At 50.3% G+C, this 18,700-nt stretch overlaps 1 protein-coding gene across 1 annotated transcript in view; it reads left to right on the forward strand.

Moving 5' to 3' along the window:
* LHFPL2 (LHFPL tetraspan subfamily member 2) overlaps nucleotides 1–17,963 on the forward strand; it is a 216,862-nt gene extending 198,899 nt beyond the window's left edge. Inside the window, exon 5 of the mRNA XM_004703523.2 lies at nucleotides 14,262–17,963. Coding sequence (XP_004703580.1) covers nucleotides 14,262–14,518 — 257 coding nt within the window. The 3' untranslated portion in view covers nucleotides 14,519–17,963. The remainder of the gene's footprint in view (nucleotides 1–14,261) is intronic.
* The last annotated feature ends 737 nt before the right edge of the window (nucleotides 17,964–18,700 follow it).

Consider the following 18,700-nt stretch of genomic DNA (forward strand, 5'->3'; position numbering starts at 1 on the left):
AGTCCCTGACTTGTCCGACAGCCCACTCATCCATCCCGGGCATTGGTGAGAGGGAAATAGGAAGAGGTCTGGGAGGCCCTGGGAGAGGGCAGGGAATTCCCTGCTCTCACAAAGACCTACCCCCTACTCTTGTACCCCAAGAGTCCACCTGGCTTTCTCCACACAGTGTGACCGTGTTTGCCCGGCTTCACAATGTGGAAAAGAAGGTGGCTGGGGACACTAGCCCCAGCAGCCCCGGGTGTCTCCTGGGGAAGAGGCGGCCCTGGAAGCTTCCGGCTGCTGCAGCTAGGTCCTTCCCCAGAAGGCGGGCCAGCCCATCCCCCATCTGAATCTACAATGATATTCTACAAAATCATCAGCTTTTTATTATCTATCCCTTGGCAAAGAAACTTAGAATGCATTAACAGTATGCTCGAGGAGGCCATCATTAAATTTAGGTTTGGGGGGCTTTGATCATCTGCCTACTAAGTGCAAACAATTGCCCCAGAAGCACTCAGGGCTACAATTTCTTGAGTTTCTGCTCCCAAGTATGTTAAAGAGAATCATAATTTCATAAGCCATGCCCCAGAGAAGCAAAATCTATGTCCTTAGATTTCAAGGGAACAAAGAACTCAACTGTATGAAAAAACAAAACAAAACACTACTGCCTTAAAGCAAGTAAACCGTAGAGACCGGCCTCTAAGAATCCGTTTTGGAAAGTGTAGAAGAAACGGGCAAACTCTGAAAATCCCGCCATTGCGGTTGATATGCAAATGCCACGTGGAAAGTGGTCTGCCATGGTAACTACTCCATCATAGACAAATTATCCTGCCACCACTGAATGGTCTAGATTCAAATTGCCTTAACAAATAATCAGGAAGTGTGACTTTGAAGGTTTAGAGAGCGGTTCTGGGGCTCTGTTTGAAGAGCTGGCTGGGGCAGGAGTCTCCTTCTGGGCGGTAAAGCCACCGCAGGAATGATGGGAGCTCCTGGGAGGAGAACTGGGCTGTAGCACCGCACTGTCGGCTGCACTCAGACACCTGTTTCCTGTGTGGGCCTTCTAGTCGCCTGACAAAATGGCTCACGGTCTCAACAACCAAAGCCAACGAGCCCCTGGCATACACCAAGGCGTAACATACAGGAATTGAAAAATGAAGGCGATAGGAAATCAAGAATCAGTACAAATACATATCCTTGGCTCGAAATCACTTCAAACAGTGGCTGTGTGTGCAGAGCTAGATGTCAAAGAGCGGACCCAGAACACAGAAGCTGGGCCCTGGCGCACTACCCTTCTCTAGATGTGGCGGGTAAAAATGGACTTCATTGTCCTCAAAATCTCATAGTTGTTTCTAAATAATTGTGTCTTTTGCTCTGTAAGACACTGCATTTTATTGTCTTGGGTAACGTCCTTTGATCCGTGCATTGAGGTTCCAGGCCAGTAAGAGCTGGCTGTGGCTTAATCTTGCATATCCGATGGTTATTTATCCAGAAAAAATACCTCATCAAGCCCTTCCAGCTGCATATAAACATCTCGGCAAACAGCTTCTTGCCCTGAAAGTGAAGGAAGTGTTGCCACTAACTGATGGGGAGGCATAATCTGACTCCATTTGTTTGTTGGGATCCATTTCAACACCTAAGAGTCAGGGCTTTAGAAGTGACCAGTGAAGTTGCTTTGCACATGCACAAGGATCATGCTGAGAGGGAGCATGGGGAGGCTTCAACCATGCAGGGCAGTGCCCCTCTCCCTATTCAAAACTCATCAATCCTGAACTGGTGATCATTCATTCCAAGCAATCATAACAGAAATGTCCTCTGGGGGCCGAGGTGGGAGGTCTTTGGCTGACTGCTCTGCTCTAGAGTCTTTCAAGTAGTTCTGTTGTGTGCTCCAACATCCTTTCTCCATGCTCCATTGTTCCAGGGAAATGGTTTTAGGAAATGGGGAAGACCCTAGACTCCTGTGGGGAGCAGATATAAAGGTGAAGACAAGCATGTTTTCTTATTAAATCACTGACACCTGCCAATATCAGCCAGCCCCCTCCCATTTCCTCTCCTCTGCCTTTAGAGAGTGTGTGCCACCAGCTGATAGCTCCGGCATCATCGCACTGAGTCCCAGCAGCAGAGCCCCGCCCAGCTAGCCTGTGAGCTCTTGCTGTTATTAGGTGCCGTCCAGCCCGTTCTGATGTATAACTGCCCGGTCTGCGCCGTTCTCACAGTTGTTCTTCGCCTGAGCCCATCGTGGCAGCTACTGTGCCAATCACCTCCTTGAGGGCCTACCTCGTTCTCACGGCCCCTCCACTTTATTAAGCAAGATGTCCTTCTCTAGGGACTGGTCTCTCCTGACAACCTACCCAAGGTACATGAGACGAGTTGTGCCATCCTGCCTCTAAGAAGTATTCTGACTGTCCTTCCGAGACAGATGTGCTAGGTTTTTTTGGTGGCTCCTGGCACTTAAAACACTAAAATGAGATGCGACACAAGCAAGGTTACACTGTAGACTCCAAGGGGAAAGAAGACGCAGAAAGAGCCTTCTTACCTGTAGCCTGGGCCTCGCACAGTAAATGAGCAGGCTCACTAGAAAGACAGACATCCGAATCCTAACACAGGCTCCCTCCCCTGGCCACCTGCTCCCCAGAAGATCAAAGTGGTTCTGCAAACACTGCCGGTCTGGTCTGTGCTGGGGTTTTACGGGTCCACAGCATACACCAGACAATGTAGTTCCAGTTGGTCCAGCTCCGGTCACTCCAGTAGGACTTTCCCCTTATTCTCGGAGGACCTCCTTCACCTTTTTGGTGTAAAAACGGCCTGGTGGCAGTAGAGGTCAGGCTGGCTTGAGCCTTTGGACTTGGGCTTTGTGGGATCAAAAGGCTTTCTGTGAGAGAAAGAGCCCTCGGGGCATGACCCTGGTGTCTGCAGTTGTCCTGAGCCAGGTTTCCTAGGAGCCAGGTGCCCCCAGTTGACAGCACCATCCACTGCTTGTGGACACAGGGGAGGGTGCACGTGGGTGGGAGGTGATCAGGAGAAGCCAAGAGCACCGGGTCTGCTCTAGGAATTCGGAGAGGTACGAAGCTGATTCAACCGCAATCTGACCTGTTGGCAGAATGATGTAATAATGCTGCTTTGGGGAGCTGTCTGAGAATTCGCCCAGTTACTAATCAGCTACAGATGTCTGTGCTGGAAAGGACATGTGTTATTTTCCCTGGAGCATTGTGTGGATGGCATTATTACACGAGGTGGGCGCACCATTTCAACTAGGTTCCAAAGACACAGGGTCTCAGAGCGGAGACAGGAGCCGATTTGACGGCTTCCTTCCGCCCCCCTCCCCCCAGTCGAGTCCGTGATGGGTTTTGTGCTTTTGCAGGTTTCTGCTCACACGTGCCCCACCCCCTGCGCAGCTGCACGCCACAGCAGAGCTTCGCCTGCTCTGCGCGTTTCCCCGGGATTTGCTCTAATGTATATGCATCTATACCTGTAGTCGAAGGGCACGGAAACAAGTTGGAATAAAATGGAGGGGGGAAATCTTACTGTGTAGGGCACTCCAATCAGCCTGCTTGATAATGGCGGATCCTTGATTTTAGCATGCCCTTCCTTCCCCCTTGCCTCCCACAGCACTCAGCTGTCTTGTTCATCACCCACTCGGATAGCCCTGTCTTGGGAGCTGGCCTGCAGCTGAGCAGCCGACTAGCACAGCAGGTCCAGGAAGTGGACTCTGGAGCCTGGATTTGAGCCCCAGGCCTCACTGATTGGCTGTGTAACCTCACTTAACTGCTCAGTGTCCTCAGTTTCCTCATCTGTAAAATGATATCAGTAATACCGATTTCATGCCAAAGAAGACAGGCTTTCAGTATAATTCCTTGCTGGTGGTGACGAACTCTGGTTAGGAGTACTTTTTTTTTTTGTCTTACGTGTCCGCTTTTTAGCATTAGAAACTCCTGCCTTCTGACACGCAGCGGCCCCACAGGGCCGAGGAGATCTGTTCCTTAGGGTTTCTGAGGCTCTATGGGAGCAGACAGTCATCTTTCTGATGTGGAGTGGCTGCTGGGTTTGAACTGCTGACCTTGAAGTCAGCAGCCCTACATGTTTCCCACTCCACCTACAGAGCTATCTCACAGCTCTGTGAATCGGGGTGAGATGAGGGCCACTGTTTGATCTGCTAAATGTCGCTGTCTAATAACTTTGTTGAGAAGTTACCCAAGGCATAGGCTTTTTATAATGCTGTAAAATACAGTAGCTAAATCAATGCCACTTCAGAGATGAATCAAGGGTTAGCCTGGTCAAATTCAATGCTTTTGATGTTCAAAACGTTATCGTAAGTAATACTCTGCACAGGTCTCTATTGAGGAAAATACATGCATTACTGGACCAGTCCAGACCATTGTTCCTGTGAAAAGTCCTATTAGAAAGAAATGCACAAACATAGGACCGGCCCCACGGGATCGTTGAGAGGCCTGCGGGAGTTCAAGTGCGGACCCAGGACCTGCCACACACCGAGTATTCTGTGCGCGTTAGCTGCTGTCCTAGTTACAAGCCGGAGATCCTTAGCACGAGAGTTCACCTATGACAATCACCTTCACAAACGTCTAGATTTAGTCAAAGGAGGGGGTGTTTATAGCTTCAATTCCATAACCCGGGACATGTCATCTGTGCTTGCAATCTGCCATTTTAACCCAGAGAAGGCCTTCCCAAAGAGAAGCGAAAACTAGAAGGGTGGCCTCCCCGATGATGTTCAAGGCAGCTGACACCCTAATATGTTGAAGTGTAGAATCCCAGGATGAGGGGGACACACTTCCTCCCACTGTCACCATGGCTACAATCAAATGACAGTTTAAAGGAGCCTCAAATGACCTACTTTGAGGGATCTAGAAGGCCCTGAGTGTAGTGGCTTCACGTTGGGCTGCTAACCTCACAGTTAGTAGTTTGAAATCACCAGCCACTCCTTAGGGAAAAAGACAAGGCTTTCTAATCCCTAAAGATGAGTCAGGGAAACCCACAAGGGCAATTCTGCCCAGGACTTCTAGGGTCGCTATGAGTCAGCGTGGACTCGATGGCAGGGTGCAGGAGGCCCCGAAACGGGGGCTATTTCATTACAGAGCAAGGACACAATGAGTCACAGTGGTTAAGACTTGTGTTCTTTACTCTTTGTTCTGGACAGTTCTCCAAGTTGGATTTTACCTCTCTTCTTTCCTAAAACAGAGTGTAGAAGTCCTAGTGTAGCCTGTTCTTGGTGACTGGGCATCATGGCACTGTCTCCAGGTGCCTGCACGTGCGATGTACACAGGATCACACCAGGATACCCAACGAGGGAAGCCTTTGATGGCAAATCCAGTGGGTAGGGAAGTGGGTGGGCACAGATACGGTGTGTCCTCCTCAAAACACCGCCTTCATAGTATCTGACCATTGGGGGTGGGTGGAGCAGGTATCCTGAAAGTGTCCCCCCTCACCGTAGTTAAGGAGCCACAAATAGCTGTCAAGGACTACTGAGTGACTTCCACTTGGCAACGTGGGAAATGACTTTAAATAAATGGAGGCAGGCAGGCATACGGATCAATATTAACTGATGAGCTTAGAAGTTATATATAGCACTCTGTGCCAGCACATTGTTACCTCATGGTTGAGATGGATGGTCTCGGACTTCAGAGATAAATAACTGATCATGGTATCGTCTGCGGTAGACACACACACAATTCTGGGGAGTCCTACTAGTGCAAATAGTGTTTATGGGGCTAGCGGAAAGGTTGGTGGTTTCAAATTCCCCGGCAGCTCTGTACGGAAAACATCTGGAGACCCACTTCTGTAAAGCTAACAACCACTGAGGCAGGGAGGGTTGCTCTCGCGCAGGTCACTTTGAGTTGAACCTAACCTAACCGAACAAGAGCAGTTCTACCTTCGCGGCCATCAGCTCTGCTGCCCTCTCTGGTGGGCCACCTGTCCAGGGCCCCTCCTTCTTCATGCCCCCCCTTAGAACCCTGTTACCCATTCCTGCCCCTTTCCCCACCCAGCAGCCACCCTGGCCCTTCCGCCGTGGTCCTCCATACAGCCCAGCAGAGCTGGAAAACATCTCAGTTTTAAGGCTACATTTTAAGGCTGGGCTCTAGGTTATTAAAATGGCATTATGGTTAATCAGCTTGCTTACCCCCGTGATCTCCCACCCCCAACAAATCATTTTCTGTCGTCAGGAATGAGGCTTTCAGTGCTGGCTGGCAACTTAAACCCCATGCGTTTCTGGAGTGGCAGCCAGAGTTCAAAGGGCCCACCCTTGGGAGTCCCGCTATCCACTGAAGCTTCTCCTCCGGCAGCTTCAGAAGCATGGCAGGCATGGTCCCTGGTGGCTTCATCTTAAGATGGCATGTAAAGCAGTCACCCCGCGGCACTCTTCACTCATCCATCATCCATCCGTTTAGTCCCAAAGCTCTGCCCAATGATCGCCTGGTCCAGGGTAGCCACTGCCACGGGTGATTGGGAGACCCAGAATGAGCCACCACACAAAGCTCCCTACCTGGGCAGCTCAAAACCAAGCTGGTGGAGACAGACCAGAAATAAGTAAACGACACAGCTCACTCAGAGGTGATGAGTGTGCTGTGGGCTCGGAGCTGAGACTCACACGGAGCTTCCAACCATGATGTCAGCCCACCAGGCGCAGGTCCCAGGGCAAACTGGCCGTGTGAATCTGGAGATAAACATGCAGGAGACAGCCGCCTAGACGGAGTGTGCAAAGCCAGGGGACCAAGTGTGACCGATCATGTGAATGTGGCCAGAGGATACCAGGCATGAGCGCTGGCCTCTCAAGGGTACAGAGACTGGAAAGATAACGGGCAGAGGCCGTGGCCCGCCTCAGGCAGCAGCACACCAGCAGATAATCGCACTTTTTTTCCGTAACCCAGCACTGTCGGTGCTTTTTGAACTGGGCCTTTCCTGTGAGGATAAAGATCTTGCCACCATCCCCCCTTTGCTGGGGAGTGGGGAGGGATCACAAGTCACTCTGTTGGCCTACCTCCTTTCATTTGGGGGTGGGGGTGGGGAGTGGCAGGGCAGTGTACTGGCATCCTGCCCTAGTGAACTGGGCTGGGTCTGTAGAGACTGAGCCTTATAGGGTTGGTTAGGACCATGGCTCAGATGTCCTAATCCAGACCTACCCAGCCCCGCCCACCCTCAGTATTTTCGGAGGAATGTGAAAAGGGGCAAGGATGTTTGAGGTGTCAGGTGAGATTCTGCTGTGTTCTGAGGAGCCCATGGCTGTTTATGAGCCAGAAAGAAGTTGGATTCTTGACCTGGTTACACAGGGTGAACTGTGGTACCTCCCCATCAGGTTTATTGTTGAGTGTCATGCGCAAACTGTGCTGGCTCAGAACGGTTGATTCAGGAAGCATGGGAGCGAATGATAAGGTCAGGATGTGTGTGTGTGGGGGGGGGCAAGACCGAGAGGAAAAGCCACTCTGCCTTCAAGGCACTCAGAGTCCTCTGCGATCCTTTATCTGCAGGGCCTGGGCCAGCGTCTTGACACTGAGTGGTGCCTCCGAAAATACTTGATTTAGTACACAAATAGCACAGTGTGATCAAGTAGAGGGGTGGCTGCAGGGTAGAGGGAGCAGCGAGGTTAGCACCCTGCAGGAAGAAGTGACATTCTTACAGACGTGCACTTGAACTGGGGGTTGGTGCTACAAAACGTTTGTAGGACTATTCCATTCTCTTTTAATTCCAGTCTGCAACCCTTCTGAAGCCCCCTTGCCCTTCCAGATGGATGAGTCCCTGAGTCAGCATGAGTGTTCCAGGAAGGCGACCATTCATCAACCCTGCAAGCCATACAAGCCTCCCCTCCTCTAACCAAGGGCAAGCCCCCAGAGTGTGTGTGTGTTGTGGTTGTGAGGTCAGTCCCGATTCAGTGACCCTCTGTGTAACAGAACAGAGCGCGACCCAGTCCTGCACCGTCTCACAGTTCTTAGTTGGGGGCCCATCTTGTCCAGGCCCTTCCTCTTTTTCACTGTCCCTCTAGTTTACCCGGCACGATGTTCCCGCCCGGGGACTGGTTTCGCCTGACCACCCCTGCAAAGTGCATGAAACCAAGTCTTGCCGTCTTTGCCTCTGAGGAGCACTCTGGCTCGCCTTCTTCTGAGGCAGACTTGTTCGGTTGGCAGTCCCTGGTGCCTTCAATATTCTTTGCCCAGACCACCAATCCGATGCATCAATTCAGTGTCCAACTTTCACATGCCTATGAGGTGACTGAAAATACCACGGTTTGGGTCATCTGCACCTTACTCCTCAGAGTAACACCCTTGCTCTTCAACAAATCTTGTGCAGATTTACTTGGTGCACCGTGTCATGCTGCTTCCATGACCACTGACTGTGACCCAACCAAGAGGAAATCCTTGACAATTTCAGTCCTTTCTCCTTCTACCATGATGCTACCTACTGGTCCAGTTATGAGGATCCCGGTCTTCTTATAGTGAGTTCTAAGCCATCCTGAAGGCTGTGATCCCTGATCTTCATCAGCAAGTACTTCAAGATCTCATTATCTGCAAGCAAGGCTGTGTCATCTGCTTATCACCTTGTTAATAGACCTTCCCCCAGTCCCGATGCCACACTCTTCTTCATACAACCCAGCTTTTCTGACGATACGCTCAGCAGACAGACTGAACAAGTATGATGCACCCCGATCCTGATTTGAAACCATGCAGTATTCCCTTGATCTGTTCATACAGCTGCATCTTGAGCCATGCACAAGTTCTGCATGAGCACAATATAGTCTTCTGGGACTCCCATTCTTTCCAACGCTCCCCACAGGTTGTTATAACCACACGGTCGAATAAGTTAGCATAGTAAAACACAGTAAACATTCTGGTATTCTCTGCTTCCAGCCAAGATCCATCTGACATCACCAATGATATTCCTTGTTCCATATCCTCTTCTGAATCTGGCTTGAACCTCTGCCAGCTCCCTGTCAATGGACTGCTGTGACCATTGTTGGATAACCTTCAGCAACATTTTTACTTGCATGTGATAGTAATGATCATTCTACTTAGTGGATAAAAAAACTCAAACCAAACTCAATGCCATCAAGTCAATTCTGATTCACTGTGACCCTGGAGGACAAGGTAGAACTACCCTTGTGGGTTTGTTCCCGAAACTGTAACTATGGAAATAGAGAGCCTCATCTTTCTCCTGCAGAGTTTCTGGTGGTTTTGAACTACAGACCTTGTGGTTAGCAGCCCAATGCATAACCACTGTGGCCACCAGGACTCCTCTACTTGAATTAATTGGAGTCCAAGTGTTCACTGCCGTTGAGAAATCAGCTCCAATTCATGGTGACCTGTGCCTGGCCCTGCACCATCTCTGATTATTAGCAGCTTTGAGTCCATTGTTAGGGTTGCAGTGTCTAGTTCCTGGTGGGCCTCCCTCATTCACTGACCCTCTACTGTACCAACTACGCTGTCCTTTACGGGGACTGCTCTTTCTGGGTGACTCACACAAAGTAAGCAAGATGAAGTTTCACATCTCCAGGTCGCAGGCTATCTTCTGGCAGTACACAATGTGTTCTGTAGTATTTGCCAACACCACCGTTTGAACAAATCAATGTTCCACATTGCTTTCTTGTCCGGCTCTCACAAGCATGAGGTCACTGAGAAGATCATGGATAGCTTGGGTCAGATGTACCTTCATCCTTAACGTGACATCTCGTTGTAAAACGTCAGAGACCTTTTGTAGCACATCTGTCCAGCGCAGTACATCATTTGGTTTCTGACTGCAGCTTCCATTAGTGTTGACTGATTCAAGTAAATGGAGTCTGACGTCTATTTTTACTCCATTTAGCAAGATGTTTCCGTCCAAAAGTGATGAGTTTTGCTTTCTTCACATTTCAGTGTTGATGATCAGCACTGAAGGCGATAGTCTTTGCCTTCAGCACTAAGCTTCGAGTCACCCCGGCCAGGTTCACTTTCAGGAAGAAAGTTGTCTCATCTGCCCATCACAGCATGTTGAGTCTTCTTCCAATCCTCGGACCCTGCTGCTCTGCACATCTTCTAGCTTCTAGGATCCAGTAGGCACCCAGATGTAATAAGTAAGGTGAGAGGATATAAACGTCCGGTATATCTTTTCCTATTTGAAACCAGTCCCATGTTCTGTTTGAAAAAGTGCCTCTTGCCCTTTGTGCAATGTGTTATTCCAGGTGGACTAGAGAAACAAATCTAGGCCGACGCTCAAATGTGTATAGGAAAGAGCTTGGAAAAAAAAACAAACGAAAAAGGAAAAAAAAACCCAACCCAAGCCAAAACAAAGCCCAAAAGCCAAAAATAACCCAAAAGGCCCAAAACAAGCCTTTAAGTTCCTCTTCAGACTCACTCAACACTTGCAATGATGCCAATGCAGGAAGAACACAGGCCAGTGAGTGGAAAGTCTTGTGGATCCAGTGGCAGAAAAACCATCTCAGCGCTGGCAGGGCTCTACGGCTCTAGTGTAGCTCCATGTGTCTTTTTTCAACAGGAATGTCTTACAGGCAGCGTACATGTGTCCTGCCTCCAGCGAGCTATTTAACTCCTTAGTGCCTCCAAATGAGGTCACCAAACTGCCACCTGATTGAGAGGCTCAACTCCACCCCTTCACTCTTAAGTCTCAAATTGACAACAGATTATGTGACTACCACATGTGGGTTCCACATAAGCACACTTAAATGTTCTGCCATTATCATTCTTCATACTTTGTTAGAATGTATTTTAAGCCCACTGCCAGTTGGCTGCTTCTGAACTCCCTCTCCAGATAGTGAAGTAGTTCATAGCTTTAGAATGAGGCTTGTGTGTGACTTAGCAGAGGCTGAGAGTTGTCTCTCACTAGTAGCTTCTTGGAGGCTGCTGATAGCAGTAACGCATGGCTCTCCTTTTACTCCTGTGCTTAGAGAATTTCCTTTGCAAACTGTGGTTAGTCTTCAGTATTTTGTCTGCAAACTTGTCTGAAGAGGAAGTAGAAGGGTGGTGCCTGAGTTGCTTAGTCATATATTCTGTAGTCATATATTTGCTTAGTCATATATTCTGTAGAGCGGGAGCCAGCTTATAGTTCTCACACTTTTCTCACTACGAAAAATGGCCACCTTCTGTACAAAGGGTGGGTGAAGTCCAAAAGGCAAGCCTTCGTGGTCATCCCTTGGCCAGCAAGTAGGCAAAGAGAGTAGTGATTGTGTGACTGAGACGGAAGGAAGCAGGATGACTAAAAGAGTCACTGCGCTTTACCTTGTTTCCTTCGGGTGTTTGCTGAGTAGTTATTTAGCTATTTTATCACAGGGGTATGGTTCAAGAATAGTTGTTACGAAACACATTCTATTCACATCCAATGAAAGTCTGTCTGACTGTGGGCAGACCCTACAGTCGTAAACCAAACATGCAAAAATCCCCCCCGCTGACTGAGCATACGATCTAGGGGTAGGAGTATACGATCATGAAAATAATCACATAAAATTTTAGCTGAAGCCCTGTGACACTGGCCACCTTTGTAGGTATTGTTTAGCACTGACAATTTCAAGTGACTGACAAAATGGCCTTTCTATGGGCGTCAAAAAGGTTTGTGGGAAAAAATCCCACTCTTAAGTCCATTTGTCTCATGAGCTTTTAGAAGCCCCCTCATACACCAGTGTGGTGAGGAGGCAGGCAGGAAGCAGGGCGAGGTGGGTGGGCCACATGGCACGTAAACTGAAAGCTACTGGGAAGAGGCGCGTGTCGGGGGAGGGATCCAAACAGCAAACTCAGTGCCATCCAGTCGATGCTGCCGCCTACGACCTCATAGGACGGAGAGTGGCCCGTGGGTCCCGAGGCTGTAACTCTGGACAGGAGCGGAAGGCCTCAGCTTGCCCTCTTCGGGATGGTTGGGGGGTTCCTACTGGTGACCCCGTGGTTAGACCAACCCAGACCCAGGCCTCCCGTGGAAGGAACAGCAGCCCCAGGGACCTCAGCCGGCCTGCTTGTTCAAGGACGAGCTGGGTGGCTCCGGTCGAAAGGGTCTGAGTGATGAGCGTCTGAGAGGTAACATCAGCGAGGGCCTCCACGGCCAGGGGAGCAGTCTGGGATTTACCTGAGAACTGGGAAAGCTGTGTGGCCTTTCCCCTCCACTTCCTAGGAAGCAAAAGAGTCAGCCTGGATGATGTTTGTGATGAAAGGACATGCGTATTAGGGTGTTGGCTAGTGGCCGCAGGAATGTCGGGGCCAGACTGGGCTCTGATGAATGGCTGGCATGTTCATGGCAACCTGACAATGCTGATGAGTGCTGGGAGGCAGAGTCCACTCGGGCCAATCCGCTGGGCTGGGTGGGCAGTGGCAACTCCCTCTCGGACCCATGGGAATCTGGGCAAAGGCACGCTTGTGTTTGTCTAGGCTGGCTGCCGGGTGGGAGCGTGTGGTTTCAGCAGACATCACATCCACTGGGCCCTGCAGGCACACCGTAGCACTCCTGTCATGACCCTCCCTCGGGACACCTCTGTGGCCTCAGTCTGCTGCTGCTCCCCAGACGGCCAGCACAAACTCATAAGCAGGCACCCTACCTGACACGGGGCAGGCAGCCATTGTTAACTGGCTTGAAGTGCCTTGGGAATGGCATGTGAGCTGACGGAGAGGGAAACACCTGAGAGTTGAGGAGCGGCCCTGGAGGCAACCATTGTGGCTGGGCCCAGCATGCTCACTCCACCCAACTCACTCGCTGAGAGTCACTCATACGGACAACAGAGAACTGCCGACCTTGTGGGCGGCAGCCCAGTGCTTACCCACAATACAGGGCTCCTTGGAAAGGGGTCTCCAAAAAGCATCAGAAACAGCCAAGGTAATGGCATTTCTTGTTTCTAAAGCATACATTTAATAGGTAATTGGAGGCACATCGCAAATGTGAGCACTTTTGCCTTTCCAGCTGTTTTTCACGTAGGGAGGGACAACACGTGACGTGTTACCGAAGGCCAGTGTGGCGACTCAGGGCCTCAGAGGAGACAGTCTCAAAGATCCAAACCTGGGCAGGGCTTCAATCAGGACTAACCACTTTGTGTCTCCCCAGCTGAGCAAGGCCTCTTCAGATGGTGACCGCTGTCCTTTCAAGGGTCCTAAATTGTAGCCAGGTGTCTTTCCCTCTGCCCAGATCACTACCCTTTCCAAAACGGAGGTTCAAAAAGAAGCTGGCTCATATAGTCTTAAGTGTTACACTTGAAACTTCGTTTGTTTATTAAGGGAGGAGTCTTGCTGTAGGCAATAAGGTTTTTACAGACTTCCATACAAGTAGATCAGGAGGTTAGGATTAGCCCCATTTAACAGTTGGTGCGGGACCAGACTTAGATTAGGAAAGTTTCCCAAGATCCCCCAGCTCCAAAATGGCAGAGTCTGGATTCAGGCCTGCTGTCACGTACTCAATGACCTCCCCCAGCCTTTGCCTCAGTAAACACGGTGCTGAAGGCATCCTGCTGGACTGCAGGGCCTTTCTGCTGCATGATTCCGATCCTCTGACCAAAAAAAACCCCAAGACCTTCCATATTCCAGAAACATTCTCAACGGGCTGCATTCTTTCTCCTTGGGGGAACTGGTTCCATGCTCCTAGTAATTTCCAACACCGTCTCTCCGTGACGCCTCATTCTGCTGCTCCCCTCCAGCCTACGCTTCCCATTCTTGGAGTCGCCTCAGCTCCACATCACTGCTGGCCCTGCTGAGACACGGAGGGCTGTGGGCATAGACATACGGATGGATTCGTGCTCTGCCTAGAAAGCTCCCATCTGAGTAGGGCAGTGGGATTCATGTAGGTAGGAAGAGCAGCCAGACCCCCAAACCGCTCTGGTGGTGAGCTGCCCTTAAAGGATGGGGCAGCTATATGCTCTGCAAGAGCAGTTTCTCCTTGTAGACAGCGCCGGGCTTGGAATCTTTGACTTAGCCATCTGGCTGATCCAGGTGTCAACGAGTTACATCGGCTTTCTTGAAGAAAAACAGTTATGGCTTCATGTCCCAACAAGGAGCCCTGGTGTACTGTGGGTTGAGCATTGGACCGTTGACGACAAGGTCGGTGGTTCAAGTGCACCAGCCGCTGTGCAGGAGCAAGCTGGGGCTAGCTGCTCTGCTGGAATTGACCTGATGATGGGTGTGTGTTATGTCCCACGAGGTACAGAAGTGGCAGAAAATACTTCAATAAACTGCTCTCTCTTGCTCAGCTCCGATGAGGGAAGTCACACAGAGCCTCACACTGTTTGCAGACCTCGTGGCCCTGCCCCCAGCAGCAGTCAGGCGCAGCAGGTCTCTCTCTGCCTGCTGACTGTACCTCACTTGCCCGCCTTCTCTCCCCTGCAGGTCTGTTCCTCATCCTGGGCTTGGTCCTCTACCCGGCAGGCTGGGGCTGCCAGAAGGCTGTCAGCTACTGCGGACACTATGCGTCGGCCTACAAACCCGGAGACTGCTCCTTGGGCTGGGCCTTTTACACGGCCATCGGCGGCACGGTGCTCACCTTCATCTGCGCTGTCTTCTCCGCACAGGCAGAAATCGCAACCTCCAGTGACAAAGTGCAGGAAGAAATTGAAGAGGGGAAAAACTTGATCTGCCTCCTTTAGTTTGGGAGAAACAGCCGTGCCATTCTCTCCCCTGGGCAACAGTCACAAGTAGCCTCTGTCTCCTAAGCCCAGCCCCGGGCCCTCCCCAGACCAAGGCGAGGCAGCACCCATCTAGGCTACATCACTGTACAAGGGGCCACCGGGAGCAAACCTGCAAACAGTACTGAACCTGACATGTGGTTGACAAGTCCTGCCGGACCCGGTCCTTTAGGCAGCAGTCTCTCTGGAAAGAGGCGGTCTGGGAGCATCTCTGCCTGGGATCAGGGTTTGGGGTGGTGCGTTAGTGTTCCTCCTTGTCCTTACAGCTTCTCTAGGTTGGAGACTAAAATGCTGCCGCCAGACTTCCTGGGGCTGGGGACAGGGCAGAGCACATCACTCTGGCTTGCTTAGCTGACTAGGGCAGCGGGATCGTACCTGATTCCAGGGGGATCAACTAGCTGTCTGGCCACGATTTATGAAATCTGAGTAACAAAACAATAATCACCTGAATAATCATATGAAAGTAAAAGAAAAAAAAACATACTAGTGAAGACAAATTCCTTCCTCTTCTAGCAGCCAGGCTAAGGGCCTACCCTCCCCTTCCACTGCCACGGTCATGTGTTCTCCACACTTACTGTGCTAATGGCCAATGGCAGCCTCAAGGCAGGGCTAGGGATCTCCGGGCCAGCTGTGGCTCCTTCAGATGGTGGCTGGGAGGCCTTGCCAGGACCTCCACACACGGGGTCTCGACCAGCCCCACTGCATGGTGACGAGGCTGTGTTGGCTGTATTCACGATCCCAGTAGAATGGCACTAGCCACGGGTGTTTTCTAGCTACTCGTGAGGATTCTGAAAGCTGACAACTACCGTGACATTGGGGCATTGCAGCCAAGGCTCCTGGTTCCCTGGAGAACAAGGAGTAGAAAGCTAATGCAGAATGGGAGCTAGACCAAGCTCCTGGCACCTGTCTACACCTGTTTACAAAAAGCTCAACGCCACTGGCGTTGAAGATCCAGGAACTTTTCATCTAGTTTCCAGCAATTCAGGGAAGAAGATGGTATTAGCTGTCTCCTTAAATTTACTATGGATTAAACAAAGTCGCCAGTCCTGGCCATCCTTCAGCTGCAGAAGAGAACAGAAACCAACGCCAGCGAGTAGAGTAGGCCAGCCAGATTCAGGAAAGATAAGGAGAGGTGGTCTCTCTGGGTTGAGGAGGCTGCTCACGTCAAGGCATAGTTCTGGAAATTTAAATAAAGAGGTTGCACCTTCTATGTGCAGGGTATTGTGTGGCCAGCATCCCCGAATCCCATTACAGAGCTTGGCCCAAAGAAACTGTCTTCTCATGGAGACTGAGCCAAGCAAGGAGCAGGTCTGGATGAGTTCACTAGGCTTGGGTCCAAGTTCAGCAAAGGACTGTTTTTGAAAGGCGGTAAGCAGGCCTGGTCTTAGTCATCTGCATGATAGCGAGCTCGGCATTCATTAGCTATGTCACGACCACCACCCGGAAGATGATGGGAGCCTCAAACGAGGCTCCTGCCCATGGGTGGCGCAGGTGGCCAAGCACTCCTCTCAGCTGGAAAGGTCAGCAGTTCAAAGCCACCCAATGGTGCAGAGACACACAAGCCTAGAACACCCCATGGAGCAGTTTGCCGCCCACCCACCCTGGTTGCCACGTGTTGGAATTCAACCCAGCAGCAACCAAGACCTAGTGCCGCCACAGTCCTGTCTTAGCAAACCTGTTTTCATTGAAAACAGCCTAAGCAAGGCCCGGTACTGGGCAAATCATTTTGATAGTGTTTTCTCATTTCCTTAAATTTATCACAAGATTCACACTCCTTTTTCTCTTTACTAGCAAATCCATTTCCTGACACTCTTACCATCTTGCGCTCCTCCCCCGATGGGCCGTCAGCCCACAGTCATCTTACTTCCACAGCTCTTAGGCCAGAGAACAATCTGACAACCTCCACAAGGGGAACTGTGGCCTCTCTCGGCCACAACAAAACCGCTCAGAGGCTGCAGCATACCACCACCACACACCAATGACCGAATCACTGACATGGTAATAAGCAGAGGCGACATTTCTCGGCGAGACAGAAGAGGAGGTGGGAGCTTTTAAACCTCTTACCTCGAGCCATGCTCTGGGTGGGCTGAACGGGCTATTTCAGATCCTGCTCGTCTAACCGAGAGCTCTTCTGCAAAGCCACTGAGCACGAGGGGCTGCACCACAAAACAACATGGCTACACGTTACTGTTGGTTGACCCATGTCTAATTCCCTGTTAATTTTTACCCATCACCTAATCACCTCATCCTTAAAATCTATAGCTGGACCACTATTATTACTACTAGAAAAATATTTATTTTTGTCTGCGTTTGTGCTTAAAGTTTCATGATGGGCTGGCCTTCTCCATGAACTCCAAGGAAGCAGGACCCTGGCTTGGCTGCTGTGGACTCCTTCCACCTGTGTGCTAATGCAACAATGTCACGTTACTTGCGTAAGGGTGGCTGTCCTTTTCAAGCACCCGTGGTGTGAGCCCCTTGTTAGACATGTATTCTGTAAAGTGCCATAGTCTCTCTCTGTGTAGCATATTTAAAATTATAGAGATGTATATTATACATACACAAGTCTGTGTGAACGATGTGCAATAACAAAAGTATGTGTTGTTGTTTTGGAAACTGGACAGGAGTCAGACAGAACGGGGATGGTTCTGTTTTGGCAAAGGAGCGAGTTCGACATTGCGGCCGTCGTGGCCTCATCACTATCCAGAGCAATTCTAATGCTACACAAGTCGTATGTGAAGTAAAGACTGGTATGAAACCTTTTTTTTTTTCTTGTCCTGGCTCTGATTGAAGATAATCACTATATGTATGTGAAAGCCAAGCCAGGCCCAGCTCATGCTGGTCTTTCATGTGAAATGTGAAGCTGCCATGCTGCCTTATCGGTTAAGTGTGAGAACTAGTAGCTGGTGCGTAATCACTGCGGAGCTCTTTCGGAACATGCTTTCATAGACTGTGCGGATGCTAGACCACTATTGAAGGGCTAATCTCCCCACTGCGGAGCCGTATGGCTTGGCCTTAGACCAGACCTCTCTGTGCAATAACTCATGGCCACTGGAAAGCCCTGGCTTGCATTGGTATCTGGGTCGCCATGGCTGCCAAGGGCCAAAAGAAATTAAGAGGCACAACTGGGATTTCTTCTGAGACTCTGGTGAGACTCCTCCCAAGACTGGGGGGGTCATTGGGGGCTTCAGAGGAACTCAGCACCACTTGATAGTCAAGAGTCACTTGAGCCAAATATGAAACTCTACAGCTGACGGACTCCACGAGAGCCTTCAATGTGTGCTCCCCTGTTAAAGGATACACTAATACACTGTCCGTGTCGCATTGATTAGGTTCCTGTGCATACGTATTTTCACAACCTGCTCCCCTTCCCTTCCCCGGATCTGATTAAACCAGATTTTGCAAATTACTCCTGCCTCCAGTCTATCAGTTTCAATAAGATGGATATCACTTGATCAAAAAAACACCTGTCAAAATGTATTGTGAAATTCTGATGAGAGGAAGAAGAGGCGCTGGTATTTTAGATTTCACTAGTAACATAAGCAGGCAAGTGAAAAAGAGCATTTAGCTACTAGGGATCTAATTCATACATGTGGGGTTTTATTCCAAACAAAACACATTTAAGCCTGTCTGTGATCTGGGGATGACGGCAGACGTGTCCACCTAGTAAGACATTGGTCTTCAGCCTCATTGGGAGGCACCCTGGGGGCACTGTGTGGGGGTAGGTGTTGGGCTGCTGACTGAAACATTGGCAGTTCAAACCCACCAGTTGCTCCTCAGATAAAAATAGAGGCTATCTGCTCATGCAAAGAGTCACAGCTTCCGACACCCTACACACGGTGGCTTTGAGCCGGAATGGACTCGACCACAGTGGGGTTTGGGGAGTCTCATCAGGGTGCCTTCAAACAAGAAATCCCAGTCAAGACAGTGGCTTCTGGGCGGGGAGATGTGGGGCCAATTAAATTCCAGGCAGAGATGGCAGCTCGGAATGCTAGGAGGGCTGTTTCCTTTGGATTCTCGTGGGGCGCAGGAGCACCCCGACACTGACCTGTAAAGTTGTAACACTGGCCTGTGAAGTAGTAACACAGTGGAACACCTCCGTGTTGGGGACAAGGCCAGGGAGCTGCCCAGGAAACCTCATCCATC

This window comes from Echinops telfairi, unplaced genomic scaffold (genome assembly GCF_000313985.2).
Source record: "Echinops telfairi isolate 266 unplaced genomic scaffold, ASM31398v2 ScPeMD7_7469;HRSCAF=8507_1, whole genome shotgun sequence".
Taxonomy (NCBI): domain Eukaryota; kingdom Metazoa; phylum Chordata; class Mammalia; order Afrosoricida; family Tenrecidae; genus Echinops; species Echinops telfairi.